Consider the following 25,847-nt stretch of genomic DNA (forward strand, 5'->3'; position numbering starts at 1 on the left):
CAACTTCCTCACGACTCTGATTTCAGTCAAAGTTAGTCAAGGTCACCTTGGGTGGCTGACTGTCTTTCCAGAAGTAAAATCTGAGGTGCGACTTCTCACCTGCCACAATCTGCATCATCCAGACTTTTTAAAAGGATCTGCTGCTTCTAAGCTGAACAACTTCTTTTGAGTTGGCTTCGAGGACGTCAGGGCTGTGTCTGTAGCCCAGCTCTGACGTGCATCTCTGTACAGTGTTCACTCCTGATTCAATACTGTTTTCTCCTTTGTTTCCCCTTTACTGAGCTCTTACTCATGCTATGCACATTTCACTGTGCTGCATGGTATGCAGCTCTGTAAAAACCTTCTGGGAAAAGGCAACGCCTAAACACACTGTAGCTAAGTTTTAGTAAAACCAGGATTAAAGTGAATCACGCTTACTATCACAGGCCAACTCAGGTCCAAGATCTCAGGGATTTAAACATGGAAACGCTTCTTGGCAAGTGTATATTCTCTGTACTCCGGAGGATAATACTCAACTTACAGAAATCTGAATTTCAATAGCTAAAAGTAAATTTAAGATGGATTCAAAGCGCCCCCAATGAATGTTTTTCCAGAAGCTTCTGAAAATCCAAAAGGTTCATTAAAAAATTGAATCATTCAGGTTTTTAAAAAAGTCTGTGTGGAGTGGTGCCTGGCCATGGTACATGATTAGCATACAGGATAACCAGAGGTGGAATCTTTATTTCACAAGTTTCAAGATACAGTACAAAACGAATCTGTACATCTCTCTATTAACAGGATTTGTTTACACAATTATATTACACTTCACCAGCCTTTATACTGAATTTAATTAAATACAAAATAAATTTACAAAAAGTCTACCATGGTGTTCTTTCCAATGTCAGTTTATGGTCTTTTAAAATGTCTCCTAAGTATCAATAGTGGTTACACCTTGATCGTATCAAATGTTATGATTTTTTTTTAAATCAAAGAGAACAGTGTCATCTTATAATTCCAAACAGGAAAACTGGTGCTGTGAGATGACTCTACATATAACCAAGACATCCTTCTCGTGCACACACAGGCTTTTCACTTGTGCAAATCATTTTTACGTGGAATATTTTCAATCTTCTTGAAATACCAAGTGGAAGGAGAAATTTAGCTTCTTTTTACTACACATTTAAAAGTCAGGTAGTGCCTCAGACAGTACAGTATTCAGAAAGTTTGTATTTTCACTTATATCTGAGACCAATGACTGATGAAAAATACTTTCATGAAAATAGAAGTTCTTTTGCTTTATTTCTTGCACAGTGGTAGTCATAATATTGTATAACATATAATTAAATTCACTTTTAAAACAAACAGTAGCTGTTATTGGGGTAAATGTAGCCCATGCTGCTCTTCTTGGTAAGGGGGGTGTTTAACGGCTGAAAAACTTTTGTTTTGAAATGTGCATGTGAAAAGTTAATCCAAACCTCTGAATAAGGTGTTTGCAGATGTAGCTAGACACTATAATACACATGCCACATACATGAAGACCTGTGGTCTCCATTTATAGGCTTGCATGCATACTTCCAAAACACTGGTTTGAAGAACATGAGGAGCAAAGAAAGGAGGTGAAAGAAAAAAAAAAGCTCATACAAAATTCTTGAGTTTCCTGGAGGCAACAGCAGCTCCTTAAATAAAGCAACAGATCATGGGCAGAAGTTTCTACAACTTCCCAGTGATAGAGAGATACAATGGCTTAGCAGTAAAACTCACAAATTAACCGCATATGCAGAAGGGGAACACATCCTCAAGAGTATTAGGATTAATGATCCGCAAGTTAATCTCCTTTAAGTGCTAAATCATTTTGGAAGAAAAGAAACCTGATTTTTCTGTGCCATTGAATAGAAACTAAGAACAAGGTAAGCCTTACCCAGAAAACAGAAACAAAAGCTCCAAGAACAAAAAGGAAAAAACAAACAAAACAAAACAGAAAACCAATAGCAAACCCCAAACACCAGTGCCACCTTCTTAGCAGAAAACAAAAAGCTAAAGAGTCTCCAGACTCTGGAACGGTTGGATAAGCAACAGACCAAACGCACAAGAGAACGGAAGCTGAGCAAAGGCCCTGCTGCCGCTGCCCCAGAGGCAGGAAGACAGCCTCTCACAGGGACGGGGAGCGGGGCTACCGCGGAGAGGTGAAGCCTGAGCAAAGGCCCTGCTGCCGCTGCCCCGAAGGCAGGAAGACAGCCTCTCACAGGGACGGGGAGAGCTGGGCTACCGCGGAGAGGTGAAGCCACACTCTACCTGCTAACTCTAAATCCTAACAGTAAAACTCCTGAATCCTGGAGTTGGTTTAATGTCACTGACATTAACTAGCTTGAGTTACTGTCATTGTATTCAAATGGATGCCATTTGATTAGGTTAAGTATTGAGCGTTATTTTAGGAGAAACCCCGTTCCTATTTGTTTAGGTATCAGGTCCCTTGTACAGGCCGAGGAAGGGAGCCAAGGATTTCAAGACAAGTCTTTGAATGAAGTCACAGGAACTAAACTATTTTAGGTTTACCATTCAAACTGCCAGTAGCAAATGAGCCTGTGTGAAACAGGAGGTGGACAAAGGCCAACAGAAAAAAGATCGATTTGGAAGATGAATGAAAAGGACATGGGCAAGAGGTACGCCAACAGGAAGTCTGTCATCACCTGGAGAACAAGACCGGCCTTTCCCGTCTGCCTCGGGGTAGAGGCCACTGTTGAAGAATTGTCTTTTTCCAAGTACTAAGAGGGAAGGAAAGATAAAGAGATAAGAATACTGCTAAAGGAGAAATTAGGTGGATGACAGAAAAACATAGAAGTTATTTGTTAAACATTTAAATAAAATGAAACAGTTTCTTTGAAACGGAGAGTGGCTCTGACCGTGGATCATACTTATTTTGAAGGGTGGGGAGAAGAGGCAGGGGTGAAGACATGAACATCCTGTACCAAATGCAAGCGAATCTCTCACATAAGAGAGCGAACAGAAGTCTCAGTATTTACATGAGCTGCCCAAAGCAACATTACATTTCTGAGGGTAAAATGGCCTACCTTTCAGATGTGCATTTACACATGGTTCTCGCTGTGACCACCTCTTCAGGTTTAGAAGCAACTATCCAGGAGGAAAGTTTGCTCACCAGGTTTCTCATAATACTCTACACACACACACACACACACACACACACACACACAAAAGCACACAACTTCACATTTAGAGCCCTCAGCTTCCTTACGGACTGATTAGACCTAGTTCTAAATACAATCCCCACTTCAAAAACCAAAGTTTTATAAGTCTACAGGTAAGGAACTCTTCCAGTTTTCTGGCACATGAGGGGTTATGAAAAGAGTATAAAGATTAATAGAAACAGACGGAGGTCAGCAAGCGCAGAAAGCCTGCTCAGACGCTCAACGGGCCTCAGATTGGATACAGGCTGGCGAACGCTGCCACCCAACTGTAAAACGGAGTATGGGTTTGGCTGACGTGCTTCATTTGTGTATGTGATGTTCTCAGTGGTCTTTGTTGGTGCCGTGGTGGCTTTTCTCCGTACTCCTTAAGCAGACAGTTCTGAAGTGTAACAGCCTCGCTTTTCCTCCTGTTAACAGTGGGATGGTGATGAAACATGGTAGCTACGCAGGTGGCTGATTTTCTCCCATTACATCAAGCTGCAGAAATAAAAATCTATCTGAACAAGGAGACTTTAGTAGCTTTCTTCAACCACTGATTTTAATGCATCTCTGACTCGCTAGAGTTTTAGTATTGTAATGGTAGTTTCTGTCTGCCATAGCCTGGCAAGGATATTTCACATTTAAAGAATTCAGGAGGGTGGTCTGTTCTTTTGCAGTAAGAAATGCAAAGTATTAATAAAATGAATCCTGGGAACAGAAGCGTTAACTTTTGGGAAAGTGTGTCTGTGATCCTGGTACCCCACCCAGAGTCCTTCAATATTGCTTTCTAATTCTCCCGTTCAGTCCAGCCTCTGGCTCCAGATGAAGGCTCTGCATACTTGTAACAAACAAGCAAATTACAGTGAGTAGGTGGGGCAAGTTCATGTGTTAGCTCAAGGAGTCAGTTCACAAAGTTTTCTATATACTCCACTCCAAGGAAATGAAGTTCACATAAAACTCTTTAACAAGGCCTTTCAGTCTTTGAAGGAGAGAAGTATGGTATAAAGTATGACAATCAATCACCAATAATAAGAAACCGCCCAACCTTCCCTTTTAAAGGAACAAATACGCTGCATATGTATACTTGCACATGGACTGATCAAAGGTCCTTGGTTATCACAGTTCTGGAACACTTTGAGGACTTTTTTTTTTTCTTAACTTAAAAGGCAAGTTCTATTTTCAGACTTTCAAACATGTTAAGGTTAAATTTGCAACTAACTGGGTTTTCCTTTTTTCATTGATCAGTTCTAGTGTCAATGCATAAGACCTTCAAGACGGCTGACAGAACGGGAAAGAGTGACTGAAGGGACCCAAGAAAGACAGCTGGACACAGCGGACATGACCACTGCGAGTGCCTTGCAAATGTTTCCGGGGTGAAAAAAGGGGGGCGGGGGAAGCCACTGAGAGCTGTTATTCCGTACGGCACTGAAATGGACATTCAACTTAGTTTAGGTAAGAGTTACTTATCCCTGAAAATAAAGGCATCAGATTCCAAGCAGCTTTAGGAATTTAACGCTTCCTTGTGCCTCTTCCAGGAGGTGGCAATCACTGATCCAAAGTCCTACACCGAATGCAAGCGTTCTCAGCAAACCCTTTCCTTGTCTGTCACCGTCGGGGGGACGCGGCGGGTTACTGCGGCGGCGGCTGCTCTGGGGGCCCCTCCTGCTGCGGTGGGGCCGGCCGTGGCCCCGGGGGCCTGGGGACAGGCATGTCCTGGTGCTGCCGCTGCCTGTAGGCGATCACTGTTCCCAACAGCAACGCGATGATGGTCATGAGGTAAAGGTCCCACTCGGGTCCCAAGAGCTGGTCCATATCAAGTTGGGTGAATATGTCTCGAATCTTAGTGAGAATAATATAAAAATCATTATGATCACTTAAACGTAAAGCTAGGAAAGTTACCTCACAAATTAGGAGATAAATACAGAATTTATTCAAACAATTGGTTTTAGTAATATTTTGCAATGTCTTTTTTAGAAAAAAGATTTTACTATAAAAACTACCACATGACCCAGCAGTTCCACTGTTGGCTATTTATCTGAAAAAAACAAAAACACTTAATTCTGAAAGATACATGCACTCCGATGTTCACAGTAGCATAATTCATAATTGCCAAGATATGGAAGCAACCTAAGGGCCCATCAATTGGTGAATGAAGATGTGGTGCATATACACAATGGAATATTATTACTCAGCCATAAAAAGAATGGCATTTTTCCATCTGTAGCAACGTGGATGGACTTGGAGGACATTATGCTAAGTGAAGTGAGTCCGACAGAGAGACAAATGCTGTATGATATCACTGATACGTGGTATCTGAAAAATTTACAAACTAGTGAATACAACAAAAAAGAAGCAGACTCAGATATAGAGAACAAAGTAGTGGTTACCAGCAGGGAGAAGGAGTGGGAGGGGCGATACAGAGGTCCGGGATGAAGAGACACAGACTGTTACGTACAACATAAGCTACGACACGGAGAACGTAGCCACTAATGTCTAATAACCATACGTGGAGTGCAATCTAAAAAAATGATGAATCACTGTATTGTATATGTAACTCTAGAGTGCTGCACATCAAATGTACTTCAGTAAGAAATAAACTAAAAATTAAACCCCGCCAGACTTTAACACAGTAAACAATCTAATAAAATTAAGGACTAGACAAAACAATCAGTTCAACTGAAGAAATGAAAAGAACTTGGGTTTGATCTCTGGGGCAGAAAGATCCCCTGGAGAAGGGTATAGCAACCCACTCCAGTATTCCTGCCTGGAGAATTCCATGGACAGAGGAGCCTGGCGGCTACAGTCCATGGGGTCGCTAGGAGTCGGACAGGACCAAGTGACTAAACAACAACAAAGTATCTTTCAGGACTCCTTCCCGTCAGTAACAATGCGCTAATTTCCAACCATTTTCACAGGAAATATCTGAAACAAACACTAGGAACAAGGACTGGGCTGGGGAAGCAGTGTATGGGCACAACTATAACCTGTTTCCAGTGATGACTCACTCGCTACCAAAACGCTTTCTTCTAATGACGGCAGGGCTATTTTACTACGGTCGCCCGTTTATTGTAACTGAAGGTGTTAGTTCTGTATGTTTCATATGAATCATAGTTAGATTCATGTTTAACAGCTGCACAAATAATGATTTTAGTTAGGATTTAACTGTAATTGACTGCTAAAACTGAACTTTAAAATTATGTTCTTTGTATATCATATTTTAATGTTGCTTAAGTTATTCCTGGTATTTTCTGACTGCTACTTACCCACCAAGAAGAAAGGAAATATGGGGCATAATCCTTAATGTTTAAATAAAACTACATTTAAAAGGTCCCCACAATATACATTTGTAGGTATAGAATCTAATTTTTTCTGGAAAAAAATTATAAGAAACTAATAGTTTCCTGGGGTAGGACCTACAATAGGAGACTGTTTTTCTGTACTGTTTGACTTTCTTACCATCAGTACTTCTTACTCCTTTCACAGGGAAGGTGGGAGAATATCCAAGTGGTAAGATTATGGGGCATCTGATTGTTTTCCTATACCTTATTCCTTATTTAGGAGTAAGTTCCTAAAACACAACTTATTATGGAGTATTACACAACCAAATCCTAGACTGTGCTCAATACTGATAATTAGGTAAACATGGATAATAATGTAATACACATTTAATCAATAGTTTAGTTGAAATAGTCCTGAGAGAGTAAGAGCTGGTGGCCACACTGTTAGCTTTTCAGTGAAAGGAACAAAGGTCCTTTGAGTTACTGATAGCAGAGTGCACAGTGTACCCTGGATCCTACTACCAAACAATCCTACGTTGATTACGAGTGTATAAGCAGAGGACAGGACAGACGCCAGCACCTTCAGCCCTCAGGAGCCCTATAGGTGGAGAACCTTGGTACATCGCTAGGATTGCAAAACGAATTTCGTCTTCTGGATGCTGAAGCCCAAGGCCTCAATCTACATATGTTAACACTGAGTGAGGCCCCTTCTGGAATCTAACGGTGAAAGGGTGCATCAACTCGTCCTGAAAGATGCCAACAAAAGGTTGACATCATCCCTTCCTGGCCTGGAGTGAATTAAAGTTAAACAGCCCTTCTTTCTGCATACCTTTTAGGACTTTGAGAGTTAAATGCTGCACCAGTGAATCTGTTATGAGGAATGACAGGTACTGTAAGCAAAACAGACACCTGGAGAGCCCTAGAGCCCTGTGTTGGAAACTAAGCTGGTAGTTGTGAAGAGAATGGGTAACCCACCCACCTCCTAGCAAGGATCTACCGTTGAGCACATTTAAATAATTCTAGGTATTTTTAGAAAACACTTCCGGTGCTGTTTTTAACATGTTTCACTAGCAGAAGAATCTGAAGTACAATAGCCTGGGCAGGCTCTCAGGTTCCACTTCTTTCCATGTTTTAAATTCTCTTTTTAAGTGCTTGGTCTGAGTCACTGCTAGGCAGTCATCTGAGTAAATGCTTTTGAACTTAGTTAACTACTATTTCAAGTTGTCATGGGTTAGTCTCAGATTCCCCTAACCAGAAAACATCTGCACCAATGAAATGCACTAGCAATGGGCATACATGCATGCACGGTCACTCAGTCGTGTCTGACTCTGCGACCCCATGGACTGGAGCCCGCCAGGCTCCTCTGTCCATGGATGTCCTAGGCAAGAATTCTGGTGTGGGCTGCCACTTCCTATTCCAAGGGATCTTCCCGACCCAAGGTTTGAACCCGCGTCTCTGGCGTCTCCTGCATCGGCAGGCGGGCTCTTCACTGGTGTACCGCCTGGGATGCCCTTTAGCACCGGGGACCCGTCAGGCGCCCCTGGCACCTGTAAATGCTCTGCGGCACCCTCATCCCTCATCCGACGAGGTCCCTCTACCCAGGAAGAAGGGCAAAGACCAGTCACTTACTCTCCTCTCCCCCAACTGAGCAAAACCAAACCTGTGGGTTGAGGTTATAGCATGTGTATTTTCATTAGGAGATTCGTGGACCACTTACATTTGTTTCCCGTATGTACTGCAAGAAATAGACAACGCCCAACTTGCAGAGTGCCAGGAAGACTGGTACTTGAGCATCTGGGCTGGCTTCGGCTGCCATGTCATAAAAACGCTTTGCAAGATGAATATCCTATAACAGAGGTAATAAGCCAAGATTCATTTCTTGTTAAAGTAAAAATAATTACTATTTACATGTTCGGAAAGTTTATTTTACCTTTCAAGTTTCATTTTAAAATTTCCCTTATTCAAAGAAAGAACTCAAGCTTTAATTAGGGAGAATTTCTTTTAATTATCTAACTGCTTGCTTTTGAAGAATCTAATGGAAACAATTTGAAAGGTCACCTGTGTGTCCCTGACCTGACACCCCCTTGCTGGACACAGTTGTATGTGAGGTCTGTGCAGAACACTGTTAACCCGGAGACTTCTGGGGTGACCTGTAGGTCTCAAGTTAATTTTTTCCTACTTATAAACCAGTCAGCGTAAGGAATTTCTAGTTTCTGTCTGGAGTAGAGATCTTTATCCTGGGGTGGACATACTCAAAAAAGTTTTCTAAGGGGTGGTAGGGGTTTCTCAATCCTCTTTTTCCCTGTCTTAGATGTATTTCTGTAAAGGGGGAAACAAATTATTACTAACTGTGGCCCAGATGAGGGCGCTCTGCCTTCAGATAAATGGTAGAATGGGATGGTGTGAGTTGCAAAAATCTCATTTAACAACCTCACTTCTCTCATGCCCTGAGTATTGTCAAAGAATACTAAATTCGTAGGTAAGAATTCCATGACACGGCAAAGAAAGGCTAAACACTAAGACTGACTTTTTCTGCACAGTTAAATAGAAGCAGTTACTTCCGGCTCTTCTCTGTACTTGTCCCCAGGCAAGTCATTAGTTAAAAAGAAGAGAGCATCAAACAAAAGTGACAGGATGGTGAGTGTCTTTGATTTTTTTAAAAAAGTAACACATTTTACTTGCACTGTCATATTTTTCAAGATCACACATCAAACTTTATGTGATCCATGGCCTGTGTGTGGATGATTCGATAGAGAAATTAAATCTTATCAATCAAATCCTGAATTATTTATTCCAATTATCACCAATCCTCATCTTAATTTAATACTTAAATTTTTCTATCTATATTGGATGCTGGATTGCTTAGTTTTTAGAGTATGAATATGTCATTTATTTAAAAAACAGAAAACAAATAAGAAAAGGTGATCATAACGCCTTATTAAAACTAATGGAACTCCTTAAAAAATTAGGAATAAAACCACCACATGACCCAGCAATCCCACTCTTATACATATACCCTGAGGAAACCAAAATTGAAAAAGACACACGTACTCCAATGTTCACTGCAGCACTGTTTACAATAGCTAGAACATGGAAGCAACCTAGACGCCCATAGACAGATAAATGGATAAAGAAGTTGTGGTACATACACACAATGGAACATTACTCAGCCATAAAAAGGAATACATTTGAGTCAGTTCTAATGGGGTGGATGAGCCTAGAGCCTATTATACAGAGTGAAGCAAGTCAGAAAGAGAAACATAAATACTGTATATACTAATGCATAGATATGGGATCTAGAAAGATGGTACTGAAGAATTTATTTGCAGGGCAGCAATGGAGAAACAGACATAGAGTACAGACTTATGGATAAGAGGAGAGGGGAGGAGAGGGTGAGATGTATGACGAGAGTAACATGGAAAGTTACATTACTATATATAAGATAGATAGCCAATGGGAATTTGTTGTATGTCTCAGGGAACTCAAACAGGGCTCTGTACCAACCTATGGGGTGGGATGGGAAGGGGGATGGGAGGGAGGTTCAGGAGGGAGGGGGCGTATGTGTACCTATGGCTGATTCATGTTGAGGTTTAACTGAAAACAACAAAATTCTTGTAAAGCAATTATCCTTCAATTAAAAATAAATAAATTAAAAAAAATTATGGATACCAGCAGTCTCTCCCCTAACTCTAATCAAAGGAATACTATGCATTTCATTAGTCTTTATTCGTAAGAATTTGCATAAGCTTTGTATAACATTACAAATTAAATTTGTATAACATTACAAATTATGACACGAAAAGCACTGATTTTCTTGTTGTACAGCTTATTATACAGATTTTTTTAAAAATTAAGAGTTTCATCACTTTAATTCTGATTGTCTTTGCAAATTATTACTAAATGTGTAAAAACCACAACTTATGTGTGATCTTTTTAGGCATCAAGCCCATTAATTTTATTTGAATTAACAAAGTCAGGCCTTCTGATAGAAACCGAGTCGGATTTGGCCGACTGGTTTGACAGGGCAAGGAGGCTTCAGCAGCTGTGCTATTCAGCAGACTGTCCACGAACTGAACGCACAGCCTGCAGCTCCGGATTCTTGATAAAACTATATTCAACATCTAATGTTCATATAAATGTATCAAAACTTACACACTGGAAATAAAATACTCAAATTCAATAAAATAAGCACTTTGACAAAAAAGCAGTGCATTAACAAAGTGAAATGAACCACCTTCTTTTAAGCACAAAAGGTCTCTAGGAGACTGAATGAGTAAGGAGTATCATTAGCTCCTTATCAGCCCTGGGAAAGCCTTTCAGATGTGACTCCCAGAAACTGAGAAAGCGTGAGTCCAGTGGCCAGGGAACACCTCTTTTTGCAAGTCTCTAGTTTCTAATTTGTTGTTTTCAACAGAACTGAAGGGGGGACCTACCCAAGTTATCCAGTGATGGATCATTAGAAATAACTTCGATGACAGATTCATCTGATTTTTGGCATATGTTACAGACTAAGTGTTTGCATTATCCCAATATTTATATGTGAAACTCTATGCCCTAAGGTATGAAGAAGTGAGGGCTTTGAGAGGTTATCGGGATCTGATGAGGAATTAACGTCCTCATCAGAATCCTCAAGGAGCTTGCTGCTCCTTTCTCCCTCTTTCCTCATGAGAGGCCACAGAGAGGAGAGGGCCTTCACCAGACACCAAACCTGCAGGCACCCTGGCCTTCAACTTCGCAGCCTCCAGAAATGGGAGAATAAACGCCTGCTGCTTAAGCCACTGCTCTGTGGCACTGTTTCAGAGCCCACACTGACCCAGACAGCACAGCACTCTAAAGCCATTTAAAGAGCCAATAACCTTGCTATGGAACTCTTCCCATTCCCATGTACTTACTTATGTGAACGAGGTTCCACTCATATATTTATAAAACAGAAAATAGAATGCTAAATCTATTCTACAATACTTACAATAATTTTTTAAAATGCTCTATTCATCTCAAAGATGCATTAGAGAAAGTAAAATTTTATAAAATCATGAATTTGATGAGATCAACAGTATATTCATAATTGACTATAATAATATACCCATAATATTTCTTAAAACAGCCTATAATCACAGGAAATAAAATTCAAATTCGAATTTACATACTTTTTGTTTCAGATAAGCATGACAGAGTGATCAGTATATTACACTGGTATATAACTTTTAGGAATAATGGACTAAAATATAAATTCAGGGAGAAAAGTAAAGGATACAATTTTTATTAACAAATTTGCCATGCTTTTTTTAAAAAGTTAATAATGAGGGTATCAAATTATTTTGGGATTTAAAGTAATTTAGTCATTCCATTTATAAAAATTTTAGTGTTTAAAATAGCTAGAACTTAGACTCTTTGAAACTTAAGAGAAATTTTAAATGTCAAATTAAAAATGTGTAAGAGGATACGTTTCTCAAAGTTATTTTAACACAGGTAGAAACTTGCATGACCACGGGTCTAAAGGATGACTTCAGTAGGAAGGTGTAGGAGTGAGAATAAGTTCAGCACTAGCAAACACTTTAATTCATTTCAAAGTAATTTAGAAATGACAGAATTTGGCTGTTGATGGACAGTTTCTCAAACAGGAGTTAACAGCAGAGGCAGCGATGGTTTTCCACTTTTATGGATCTGTCTTTGGCCTAATACCCTAAATAGCGTACGCACGTATGCTTGAGGGTGAGAGAGGTGGAGGGTACTCTTTCGAAATACTACAAGACTGGCTTCTAACTTAGCACCTAAAACGTGAGCACACTCCAAAGGAAGCCTATTTCCTATAAAAACGAAGATGCTTTCCCCCAAATCAAAATGGCAGCACGCATACATCTGAAGTCACGCCCACCTGTTTAATGCCCAGTCCTTTCTCATGCATGTAGCCCAGGTTAAACATGGCCTGTGCGCTGTGCTGCTGCTCAGACGCGAGACGATAGTGGATAAACGCAGTCTCGTAATCCACATCCGTGCCGAAGCCATAGAAGTGGTAGTCTCCAAGCTTGATTCTAGCCACAGTATAGCCTGAAATAGCGGTTAAATGTAAAACTGCCAATCAGAAACTGTGTTTAAAGCAGATGAAACTCTTATTTCTCCTCCTGCTAACATGCTTCCATAAAACAGAATGTTCATTTGTAACACAGCGTGCATGTGCACATTCAGTCATGCCCAGCTCTTTGCGACCCCATGGACTGTAACCTGCCAGCCTCCTCGGTCCATGGGATTTTCCAGGCAAGAATACTGGAGTGGGTTGCCAGTTCCTGCTCCAGGGGATCTTCCCAACCCAAGGACAGAACGCGAGTCTCCTGAATTGGCAGGTGGGTTCTTTCTCACTAGCGCCACCTGGGAAGTCCATCTTCTAACACACAAACTTTATAGCAATTTCTTCAGCCAAGCTACAAATTCAGTAAAAAATTAAAATCAGAAGAGTTGCCCTTCTGAAGAAGGCTTTTTAATAGTCAGAGAGAGACAAAACAAAGTGGGTGTAATCTCTATTTCACTAACAATACTCTTCAAATGATCACTGTATTCTATTGTGTCATCTAACATTTTATATAGTTCAACTGGAGCCAAGATGGGCAGATAACGTTGAGAGTAGTATGCATGAGAAAGAAATAGTCAAACAAAAAAGAGTGGGGAAAGGCTGAAATCTTACGTTTTACACCTATATTCTATTACACATTTTATTCAATTGTCATTTTACACAACACGCTAGACTCAAACTATAAATCAGAGTAAAGCATAGGATGATATAAATGTCCAGTACAAAGATCCTGCATTTCAATTTAAAAACCCTGGGATTAGAACTCATTCTAAGAATGAATACCAATCAGGCAAACAAGTTAAGCAACAGTATCTCTGTTTAAAGTCACGAATGAATCCTTATTATGGAAGATAAAAACAAAGATACAATAAAGAAAGGCCCCCAGGTTAAACTCTTATTCTAGAACTAACCAACCACTCACCTTGTGAGGCGGCCCGGTTCCAGTGAAGCAAAGCTCTGGGATAAGTTTCATTCTCACCTACAATGGTCGCTTCTCCTGCAAGGAAAATGAAACACAAACCAGGCGTTTAAGCAAAGGCACTCGAGTTTTAGGCTTCATCTGCAAACCAGGGTGGATACATGCAGCATAATTTAAATAAGAAATGGGATACAAAATATTAAATGAAAAAATTATTGACATTAAACGAGTATGGGAATAAAATACTGAGTTCAAAGGAACCATTGCATTCAGGACAATACTACTTCCCGAGGCATGTTCTGACCACAGAATTAATAATGAGACTAATTACTGAACCACTCAGTTCAGTTGCTTAGTCGTGTGTGACTCTTTGCGACCCCATGGACTGCAACACGCCAGGCTTCCCTATCTATCACCAGCTCCTGGAGTTTAATCAAACTCATGTCCATCGAGTCAGTGATGCTATCCAACCATCTCATCCTCTGTCGTCCCCTTCTCCTCCTGCCTTCAACCTTTCCCAGCATCAGGGTCTTTTCAAATGAGTCAGTTCTTAGCATCAGGTGGCCAAAGTATTGGAGTTTCAGCTTCAACATCAGTCCTTCCAATGAACACCCAGGACTGATCTCCTTTAGGATGGACTGCTGGTTGGATCTCCAAGGGACTCTCAAGAGTCTTCTCTAACACCACAGTTCAAAAGCATCAATTCTTCGGTGCCCAGCTTTTTTTATAGTCCAACTCTCACATCCATGTGTGACTACTGGAAAAACCATAGCTTTGACTAGATGGACCTTTGTCGGCAAAGTAATGTCTCTGCTTTTTAATATGCTGTCTAGGGCTGCCATCTATGGGGTCGCAGAGTCGGACATGACTGAAGCGACTTAGCAGTAGCAGTAGCAGCTAGGTTGGTCATAGCTTTTCTTTCAAAGAGCAAGCCTCTTTTAATTTCATGGCTGCAGTCACCATCTGCAGTGATTTTAGAGTCCAAAAAAATAAAGTCTGTCATGGTTTCCATTGTTTCCCCATCTATTTGCCATGAAGTGATGGGACCAGATGCCATGATCTTAGTTTTCTGAATGTTGAGCCAGTTTTTTCACTTTCATCAAGAGGCTCTTTAGTTCTTCGCTTTCTGCCATAAGGGTGGTGTCTTCTGCATATCTGAGGTTACTGATATTTCTCCCTGCAATCTTGATTCCAGCTTGTGCTTCATTCAGTCTGACATTTCACACTGAACCACTAGGAATCTCTATGCCACTGGAAAAACAATATTTTTATATTTGCTGTAGTTTGACAAATGTATTTAACTGAAAGCAGTTAATTTTATGATCAATGTTGGATCTATTTCTAGTGTCAACTCCATAAAACTCACTTTGATGGCTTAGAGATCTGAGGTAAAATAACTTGAGCATGTGGGCTGTCCAGTTCAATAAAGAAGTATCTTTGTGGCTTTTCTGTTTAAACAAGTTAACTTGATGTCTTAAATTGATGCTTGTGAACTGTGGTGTTGGAGAAGACTCTTGAGTGTCCCTTGGACAGCAAGGAGATCCAACTAGTCCTTCCTAAAGGAGATCAGTCCTGGGTGTTCATTGGAAGGACTGATGTTGAAGCTGCAACTCCAATACTTTGGCCACCTCATGCGGAGAACTGATTCACTGGAAAAGACCCTGACGCTGGGAAAGATTAAGGCGGGAGGAGAAGGGGACGACACAGAGGATGAGATGGTTGGATGGCATCACCGACTCAATGGGCATGAGTCTGAGTGAACTCCGGGAGTTGGTGATGGACAGGGAGGCCTGGCGTGCTGCGATCCATGGGGTCGCAGAGAGTCGGACACGACTGAGCGACTGAACTGAACCTGACGTGCACCCTGTGTTCCCACACCCAGGCAGGACGGGAGTGGGCCTCACTCTGGTCGAGGATGAAGGCTGCGTTGCTCTGTGCCACCTCGTAGCCCTGCTCGGCCAGCAGGAGGTACTGGATCACGGCGGCGTTGGAGTCCCCGTCCTTGTAGCTGCTGTAAGCAGTCATGAGCCGCTCGGACCACCGGCCCCGCTCACATACATTCTTAAACAACTGTGAGAACAGGAAAAAAGAGAGGTGTGTCAGAAATCATTTTTTGCACGTTGGCTACAAGCAATTGTTAAGCTTGCTGTCTGAATCTCTGGCAGTTTTATTAAAAAAAAATATATATATATATAAATCTGGGATACTAATTTGAACAGTAACTCACTCACTCCTCCTGTGAGGGGCCACCCTCTTATGCGGTAAGTTCCAGTAACAGCTCCACTTTACGAGGAAGGAAACTGAGGCATAGAGAGGTTTAGAAACTCTGTGTGTGCATGCTCAGTCCTGTCCACCTCTTTGCAACCCTGGGGACAGTAGCCCGCCAGGCTCCTCTGTCCATGGGATTCTCCAGGCAAGGATGCTGGAGTGGGTTGCCATCACCTTCTCCAGGGGACCTTCCCAACCCAGGGATCGGACTCACGTCTTGCATTGGCAGGTGGATTCTTTACCACTGTGTCACCTGGGAAGCCCTGAGAAACTGTGCTAAGCGTTGAACAATGTTCCTCTGACGTGCCAATCATGAGAAAGCTAAAGAGGAAAGGCTCCAGCTGGGAGATATCAGCATTCCCCCTGCAACATTCATTTAACATATACTTTTTGATGCTATGTCTCAGATACTGTCTGAGGTGCCAGAGAGACCACAGACAATAATATCCGCTCTTATGAAGGCTAATTCCAGGGGGACAGACAAACTGAATCAGTAAGTGCGACAGTCAGAGCCTTCCCTCATTGTCTCAGTGCCAGTCGACCGAGTCTGTCTCTACTCTAGAAGAAACCATACGAAGAGAACCAGAATCAGAACCGCAGACTCTCCTCCCGGGCGAGCGCAGAAGAGCCCTCACCTCCACCGCAGTGTGACACGATCGCATGACTCCAGTGCCACTGGCATGCATCTGAGCCAGGTTGTAGAAAGCCAAGATATGGCCTCCCTGTGAAGCTAGGTTAAAATACTTCAAGGCTTGTTTGTAATCCCTCTTGACTCCAATGCCGTCTGTAAGGAAAATCACATGAGAGGTCAGGAACAGTGTTAAGTGAGGTTTAGCTAAAGCATCAGAGAAGCCCTACCTAGGAATAAAACTAAATGAAACTCAGAATTCTTACTCCAGAATGATATGAATCTTATTAACATAGATTTGCACATTAATACAGATTAATACATTCTACAGGGCAATACAAGATGTACACAAATTACTGAATTGGAAGGACATTCATCAGATAGAAACTCAATAGCTCTCACTTCCACATCACAGTGACATCTAGAGGAAAACAGGGAATTTAGATGTGGAGTATCCATCATTACTTACTATAGTACATGGAGCCAAGCTGCAGCTGCCCGTCCACCCAGCCTTGTTCAGCAGCTTTCTGGAAATACTTCAGTGCCAAATCATAATTCTGGAGAAAAAGAGGTCACATGATCACACGATGAGAAGGCTCGAAAGGCTGACATATTCTGAAGTCAGGAGATTCATCATAAAAAGAATTCACAAAGCACACAATATTCCTGAAGTCATTAAAAGACCTTCTTTTTAATAATACACAGATGGTAATATTTTTTCAGTCATGGTGGATTAACATTTAAGACCGTGCAGAAAAACAAATACATTATTTTGTGAAACAACTTGTATGTCTGCTCTCAGAAAACATAAAACAACACTACTAAAACAGCAGATCAAAAATTAAGAAACAGTCACAGCTTTTCTATTAATCAACAAACCCTTTTAAACCTGAATTTTTAAACATTAAATAAGAAAAATTATTCTGTCCTTATTAGTTCCTTCCCTGAACAGCTTATCAAACATTATTATCATATTTCAAATATACATATCCTCAGAGAAAAATGAAACAAATGACACTCCTGGATTCTACTACCCTAAAATGATTAGAAGGAAATCAGAATGAGACCACATCCCTGTCTTTAATGCTAGGGAATATCTACGGACTAGAATACTCTACCGAGCTCTTAGTCTGGGCCCAAATTAAAAGAATACATGGCTTGGGAGATCAGACAGAGGTGGGGACGGTGATGAGGATCCAGGGCCTCCAGTGTGAGTAAGAAGCGCAGAGGAGTGAGGCGCAGTGGCCCCGGAAAACCCAGATGGCCCCGAGGAGGACAGAGTCCAGGGAGGCAGAACCAGCGCCGTGTGGGCTGACACGGAGGTCACTGCTGAGCCGTGCAGCGCAGTGACAGGAGGTAGAAGCCTGACTGCTGAGAGCTGAGGAGTGAACGGCAGCAGCTCACGGAGCTCCTTCTCTGGAGAAACCTGGACTGAAGGAAAGGGCTGGAAAGGAGAGAGGTGGCAGCTAGAAGGGCAAGGGGTAGCACAGAGAGCTTTCCTCACTCTACACGACAGGACTTGAGAATTTTCTTAGGCCTGAGTGAAGATGCGGCCCGGAGATACTGAAGCCTGAGAGAGATGGGAGAGGAAGTGAGGCGAAGAGCAGAGATGGAAACATGAGAAACAGTTTCACGCCCTGAGAAGGCACCAGAGACACAGCCAGGCCAAGAGGCAGCTGCTACGGTGGGACGGGGTGAGCGGTGGCAAGGAACCAAACCTAAGAGAGAATGGCCCAGTGGAGCTCTGGTTACAAACGGAACGGCCTCACCTGGGCTGACTGGGAGCTAGTTAAGGAGCACTTCCTACGTCACCAGCTGACTGCTTGTTGAAGTCAGAACGTTAGGACTGAGAACTTACAACTTGAACTCCTCTCCCGTAGAGGTAAGCCATTCCAAGCCCACTCTGTCCAACTGGGTTGCCCTGCCAACCAGACCAAAATGAAAGGATTCATTAAAAAAAATAGGCAAGAAAAAGTGACTGCAGAGAAATAATTTATAAGCATATTCAGAACATGTCTTAGTAAGTTTTTCAATTCAAAACAGAAATTTCCTCCTTTCCATCAGACCACACAGGTTACTGAGTTTTGGAGACCTAACATTCAATATTTGCTGAAAAACAGTAACGAGTAAATTCACTTAGAATTAAATTTTGGTGACTTACCTTATGAATATCTGGTTCACAAATATGTGATATGAAACATGACTGATATGTTTAATCTTTCCAAAATTAAAAGTAGGTCACTTTTTTTTGGTGGGGGGGGGAGGTTGGTTTTCCACTGGTAGCCTCCCACCCCAACAAAGAAGATGCTGCCACAGGGCAGAATCAACACATTGAGATCAGTGGCAAGGGTATGCTTAAGGTTGTTGGACTGTGTGGAACAAAGACAATCACTGCTTTGAAACCTTAAAGAGAAAAATCTAGTATCCACCTAAAACTCAGGAGAGAAGCATCTTTAAAAAAAGTGTCACCATGCCCCTTCAGGAAAAACTTAACTGTGGTTGTCGTTTGGGACAACAAGTACTAGTCGTACTAATCCACTTAGTAGTAGTACTACCAGCTAGTAACGTGTACTAGTTGACAGAGAGGTAAGGGCACACACTGGCGTCAGAGGGTCTTAAATACTCAAGAGGCAGCTTTCTCGGGGCCAAAGAAAGTCTAACTTGTGTGTTATAATGATCAAAACTAGTCAGTGAAGCTTTAAACCTCAAGTTGCAATACAAACAGGGTAAATTATATAACTCCCATTCTATTACTAATTATATAAATTATATATTACATATATATTTTAATATATATTAAATTATATACAAATTTATTATATATAATATATATTTTATATATACTATATATTAAATATATATTTATAATATACATTATATATAATATAATATATATAATATAATATATATAATATATATTCAACATATAATTATATATTGAATATATATAAAATATTATATATATGTATGATTATATAAAAATATATATATTAAAAATTATATAACTCCCATTCTATTCCTGGCCAGGAAACTTCTCAGTAAAACTGAAACAGACTTAATATTCAATGATCTGGTCCCTAATATACACATACATGCACGCACGCACACACACACATATATGTATATAGCTTTTTATTGAGAAGGTTTCTTCCTAATCCATTCATCCAAATGAATCAAAAGCACTTCCAATAATTTATAGAATAAGTTGATTATGATTAATTCCTTTAAAAACTTATCTCTTAAAATAACAGGAATATGGCACACGTTTCAATACACCGAGTCAAGAAGGCTTACCATGTCAGCAGCCTTTTTAAAGTAGTGAAGAGCCGTCTCGTTACTCTGAGGTACAATATCACTTCCTTCTGAGTACATCTGGAAAACAGACAGACCCCAATTTCAGTATGAGCTGTAATCATCTCAGCAATTACATTTTCCCTAAGTCATCTCATGGTTTCATGAAATCTTTCAACAAAGGGTCATAGTTTCCCACAGGATATTTTAGAATTAAAAGCAAAATCTTAACAGCAGATATTTTTAATATATTCTTGGTCATGCCAAATTTACGACTTATTTATAAACATGACTACATAAAATCAGTTCACTAATCAATCTCAGGAGAAGTAATCTTAAACCCCAAGATAAATCTTTCTTCTCACGCTGACCGAGGGCAGTCAAATGGTCAATCAGTTGTTAGGAATAAGTGATTACATGAGAAAAAGGAGAGCTGAGAGCAATGTTGTCCACTGCTTTCCCCATAATAAGATGCAAGGACAGTCTTAAACTCAGGAAAAAAGGTAACTCAAAAAGTTATTTTAAAAGGTTCCAAGCACTGAATGATTACAGAGTACCAGGTATGGGACCTGATAAAAGGGCCAAGAGAAAGGAAGACTGAATGACCAGTAGTACTGTTTTTATCCATGTGTATATTGGGGAAATAAGGAAAGGAAATATTTTTTTGAGATAGGGGAAATCAGAAATTCAGAGCAAGAATCGAGAGGGCTGAAAAGAAAAGTTCTTAAACGCTAACAAAAATAGACGGGTGATACAAATTTCTACACTGCAATAGTTAGAATGTCTAAATGTAAAGTTCTCAGGCCCCAAATGACCGGTTGTGATCGTGTGGCAAATACTGATGAGATCTTTCTCTTTGTAAAGGCTTCTGAGACATATTCTAGCTGAGCCTCCTAACCCTAGGACTTGGCCAAAGATGAAAATACCCATTGGTTTACACTGTGTTAGTGTTCAAAATAATGAAAAAGGAAGTGGTGAGAACATGCCGTGACATATAGAATCTGTTCATTAATCTCTAGACTTAAATGCTTCCTTGGCTGAAAAAAGAATAGCACTGAGAAGTGGGTGATGGCTATCATATTTAAGACATTAAATAAGGTCTGCAGATAAATTTCAACACACTCTGATCGTCTCAATTCAACACGGAAGTGAACAGGCAATTATGACAGACTTAGCAAAACAGCACAACGTAAAGAGTAAATCCCTTATTACTGCATATCATACACCAAAAGCAGGGCCACAGACAGTGACAGTTAGCGTCAGTGGAGAATTAACATACTGATAAACAAATGCTACGTTCCCTCTAAGTTACCTAAGAAAATGTCTCAGGGTAGCACTTTAAAGGAGAAGGCAATGGCACCCCACTCCAGTACTCTTGCCTGGAAAATCCCATGGGCGGAGGAGCCTGGTAGGCTGCAGTCCATGGGGTCGCTAAGAGTCGGACACGACTGAGTGACTTCACTTTCACGCATTGGAGAAGGAAATGACAACCCACTCCAGTGTTCTTGCCTGGAGAATCCCATGGACGGAGAAGCCTGGTGGGCTGCAGTCCATGGGGTTGCGCAGAGTCCGACACAACTGAAGTGACTTGGCAGCACTTTAAAATATAATATGCTTGTATTGGAAATTTTATTTCCAGCTTACTTTTGTTAAATTGTAGATGATGAACACCATATGTGCTTACTAGGTGAGCACCTCCTGCTATCAAAGAAAACGCTCACAGGACGTACAGTACCTTTCCCAAGAAGGCCATGGCGTGGGAATTGCCAGCATTCGCTGCTAAGTTGAAGTAGTCAAATGCTCTCTGCGAGAAGGAATTTATGAAAAGAATCAGTTATTAACAGAATCTGCCCTTGGCTTTTAACCAGAATAGTTACTTCAGAAACATTAAAAAAAAAAAAAAAAATCTTGTTACACTGAAGCACACAAGTTGAAATAAATGGCAAGGCAACATTTGCTGGTTGCCATAGGTGCCCCCCAGTCCCTCTGGCAGCCAATCCAGCCCCTAGTCCTGTTTCCTTCACCGCCGAGCACGCCTGGAGCGCATCTACGACCCTCCCTCCCCATGGCTCCAGTCGAAGCGGCGTTCTTTCCTGGCAAAACTTCTGCAAAGCACCCATCCCTGATCTTTCTGCTTTCATTGTTGGGGTCACCCAAAGCGACTGCTCTTAAGTCTCAACAGGCTGGACCTTGCGGCTCCTTGAAGCGCTGTAAGGAATAGATCAGACCCTTTATCTCAGCACTGTCTCACCTTTTGCTCACTGCTCTCCAGGTACACCAACACCATGTTCCTTCCTGCCTGACGACCTAGACACATCTGTTCTTTTTGGCCTGGGATGACCTTACCGCCAAGGTTCAACTTAAATGTCAACCACATTTCTTCAGAGACAAGTGCTACTTTCCAGTCAGGAACCTACCACCGGACACTTTAAGTCTCCTTTGTAACAATAATCACAATTTACTACACATTTGTTGGTGTGATTGTTTAAAAAAATAACTAATGCTTCTGTTAAACGTGAAGCTCTGCCAAGGTAAGAACCAAAGGTAAGGTCCAGCGTTGCATCCTGAATGCCTCGGGGGGAATGGGACACGTGGTACTACTCAGTGCTGGCTGAGTTCATGCGATTACGTATTGGGGATGCCTTCTCTTCCGTGAAAATCTATCCCTGTGTAACTGCTTCCCAGGCAGGTAGCATACAGCACCAAAAATATCCAAAAACTTGCTGTATAAAGGAAAGCAGAAAATTCTTAACCAGATTTCTGTTCTCTCACCTGACATTTTTACTCATCAGTTCATTTGGTGTGTTCACTGGCCTAACATGAAATTTTAATGACCGAGACACACTGAAAGTTGTTAAAATGCTGGCTGAATAGTAATTTTTAAAAAGCATCAATATTTGGTATAGTTTCAGTGATAAGTGCATTTTGTTATGCTCTAATTCTTAAAGCTGATGCATTATGGTGTATAAAATAACCTTAATTAGAACATATAACTGGCATGGCAGAAAAACAGGGTTTCTTTAGTAAGCATCACCAGCTGCAGGCAATGAGGTGGCAAACAAGGCAGACACAGCCCGTGCTGTTTCGAACCTCATCTTCCCGCAGGAGAAACAACTATACTACATCCCTGACTAATTTACAGTGACAAAGGCCGTAGGGAACACAGACTTGCAGAACTCCTAACTGTGGTACACGACCTGTTCCTGCAGTGCGGTAGGGATCAGGGGAGATGTGTTAGGGGAAGAGACACTGGACCTGACTTCCAGAGGATGAGTACGAACTGTCAGGCGAAGAAAGGAGGTGGGATAACAATATTCACTCTAGACAGAGGGACTGGCCTTCCAGAAGTCCCCAGACACGGAGCTTCTTAGTATTTTCAAAGACCCGAGTAAAGGTCTCTGTGCCTGTGACTCAGAAAGCAAGGGGCTGGCGAGGGAAACAGCCATGTCCAAGGCCTTGGAGTTCAAGCTGAGGGTTTTGGCTTCCAAACTATCGGAAATCACAGACCACTCGGAAGAAATTAGAGCAAGGGAACTGCACCATCAGATGCCGTTTATATCTGCAATAACCTGTACAAGTTACTGCTTAGGAAACGCAGGCAGGAAATTATTCATGTAAGTGACAGGTGTATGCGGGCAGAAGGGAAGAGATGAGCGATACACAGGACAAAAAGCTGATAAAAAACAGATTAAAAACTGGGGACTGGAAATGGATGTGGCTGCTACAGCTGCACACGCCTAATTTATAAAAAACTCAACACTGAGGTCTCCTCGGTTCTAGGAAATACTTTCCAGTAGGAGTTTTCAGACATATGTCTATCACATTCCTATAGAAAACCAAGACGTTGTTCTATGCATTTTTTGGCAGCACCGACCACTAGTTTTGGAATTAATAAAACCTTCTGCATCACTGCAAAGTATGACCACGTTTTTGTTCTTTAGGTTCCTCAGGGGTTAGATCTTGAAAGCTCATTTGTGATGGTGACTCAATTTCAAAGCTTGATATTGTCACTGACTTTGCAAGAAATACATCTGGAGCGTCACAGCTTGCCATGGCATGAAAAGCTAAGCCCAAAGATCAGGAAGGGTACCTGATGGTTTTGTTCCACTCCACGGCCGCCGTGCAGGTGCAGCTGTCCCAGACCAACCTGAAAATGAACAAAAAGGAGGCAAGGTTTGTAAATCATAGCACCTGCATCTGGCCTGTAATTAAATTAGCTCAACAAGAAACATTTGGTCACAAAAAGGGTTCTGTCCATAACACTGAATATTAAACACTTTTCTTAATTCTTTAAGATGCTACTCTACTTTAACTATATTTTTTAAAAAATTAAAAATGTCTGCTTTTAGTTGCAAAACATCCTTCTGAAAGAGGTGAGAAAACGCATTTCCACACAAACTAAAGAAAAGTTGACATCTTTTGAATTACAGGGTGTTCTTCAGGAAGTAAGAAAATTATCTTAGGAAGCTTGCAGATGAGACAAGAAATAAAGAACAACAGAAAGGTACATCTGTGAGGAATGCTATACTTACTGGATGGACTGTATTAAAGAATAATTATCTCATGGGGTTCAAAAATACACAGGATTAAAATACAGACAGTCTCCAATCAAACAAAGGAGGGTATGAAAGGAGAGAAAAGGAAACACAGAAAAGCAAAATAAAAACAAGATAGAAAATTAAAACCCAAATGTGTCATTAATTACTCTAATTAAAAGACTGTCAGAATAGATTTTTAAAAATGAACAAAACTAGTCATATGTTACTCATAAAAAACATACCTTAAACATTAGAAGGTTGAAAGTACAAGACAGAAAAGATATTCCATGTAAATACTAACCAAAAGAAAGTAGGGCACTATGTCAGTATTAAGCAAGTTAGTGAGTTAAAGTTGCTCAGTCGTGTCTGACTCTTTGCAACACCATGGACTATACAGTCCATGGAATTCTCCAGGCCAGAATACTGGAGTGGGTAGCCTTTCCCTTCTCCAGGGGATTGAAAGCAAAAATATTTCTGGAGATAAAGAGGACATTTTACGATACAAAAGTTAGTTAAACAGAAAGATAACAGTATTCAGTCTGTATGCACTTATCATGGCTTAAAATATAAAGTCAAATTGACAGAACTGAAAAAAAAAGAAATCCACAGAGTGAAAAACTGCAATCATGTCGTCTCCGCGCCACACAGAAAAAGCAGACAAATTCAGTAGGGATTCAGAAGAGTTGAATAAAGAATGAAGAAACCCGATTCAATTGACACACACAGAACACTATACCCGACTGCAGAAATTCATGTTCTCTTTAGCATACGGACTATTTGCCCAAACTGACCAAGTGATGGGGGCATAAAGCAAGTCTCGAGAAATCCCAAACAACAAACAGCAAAGAGCATATTCTGACTACAATGGATTAAGAAAGACTCCATCAACAAAAAAGGCAAATAGAAAATTCATGTCCAGTCATCCCTTGGTATCCCCAGGGAACTGGTTCCAGGACCCCCCTCCCCTGCACAGACACCAAACTTCTCAGATACTCAAGTCTCTTGCATAAAATGCGTACAGCCAACACACAACCTCCTGTACATGTTAAATCATTTCCAGATTACTTATAAAATTTAATGTAAATGCTATGCAAATAGTTGTGAATACTATGTAAAGAGCTACTGAAGTGTAGCAAATTCAAGTCTGCTTTTTGGAACTTTCTGGGGAAAAAAAAACTTTTTCTGAATATTTTTGATCCATGGTTAGTATACAGAGGGCTGACTGTATACGGAAATGAAGCAATTCATTTCTAAATTATATAAGAGTGAAAAAAATTAATATCAGAGCTAAATATGATGAAAACACGATAGTGGGAGAATGTATTTATATCAGATATCAAGTTCTATAAAGCTATGAAAATTTGAGACAAGATTTGCAGAAGACGTATTATGCATGTGTGCATAATAATGCTGTGTGTGTAATAATGCTGTGTGTGTTATTATTTGTAATAGCCCAAATCTGGGAAGAACAAAATGGATAAATTGTGGTAGTTTCATACAACAAAATACTATATAGCAATGCAAATCAATGAATTATAGCTATGCGAAAACACATGGATTGATTTCAGAAACAATACTGAACAAAACAAGCTGATACCAAAAAAATGCCATAAGACTTTTTCTTTTTTTGCTTAAGACTCAAAACCTGGCCAAACTAATCTACAGTGTTAGCTTCTATTAGTCTTAAAATTAATTGG

At 40.8% G+C, this 25,847-nt stretch overlaps 1 protein-coding gene across 1 annotated transcript in view; it reads right to left on the reverse strand.

The window, feature by feature from the left end:
• Positions 1-702: 702 nt before the first annotated feature.
• The window catches only part of SEL1L (SEL1L, ERAD E3 ligase adaptor subunit), a 64,725-nt gene continuing 39,580 nt past the window's right edge, over positions 703-25,847 (reverse strand). The window contains exons 11-21 of the mRNA XM_027552587.1: positions 23,703-23,759; positions 21,348-21,416; positions 19,616-19,693; positions 18,180-18,242; positions 16,791-16,878; positions 16,329-16,477; positions 15,330-15,495; positions 13,429-13,503; positions 12,315-12,487; positions 8,157-8,285; positions 703-5,000 (exon numbers count right to left, since the gene is read on the reverse strand). Coding sequence (XP_027408388.1) covers positions 4,791-5,000; positions 8,157-8,285; positions 12,315-12,487; positions 13,429-13,503; positions 15,330-15,495; positions 16,329-16,477; positions 16,791-16,878; positions 18,180-18,242; positions 19,616-19,693; positions 21,348-21,416; positions 23,703-23,759 — 1,257 coding nt within the window. The 3' untranslated portion in view covers positions 703-4,790. The remainder of the gene's footprint in view (positions 5,001-8,156; positions 8,286-12,314; positions 12,488-13,428; positions 13,504-15,329; positions 15,496-16,328; positions 16,478-16,790; positions 16,879-18,179; positions 18,243-19,615; positions 19,694-21,347; positions 21,417-23,702; positions 23,760-25,847) is intronic.

The sequence above is a fragment of the Bos indicus x Bos taurus genome, chromosome 10, assembly GCF_003369695.1.
Source record: "Bos indicus x Bos taurus breed Angus x Brahman F1 hybrid chromosome 10, Bos_hybrid_MaternalHap_v2.0, whole genome shotgun sequence".
Lineage (NCBI taxonomy): Eukaryota > Metazoa > Chordata > Mammalia > Artiodactyla > Bovidae > Bos > Bos indicus x Bos taurus.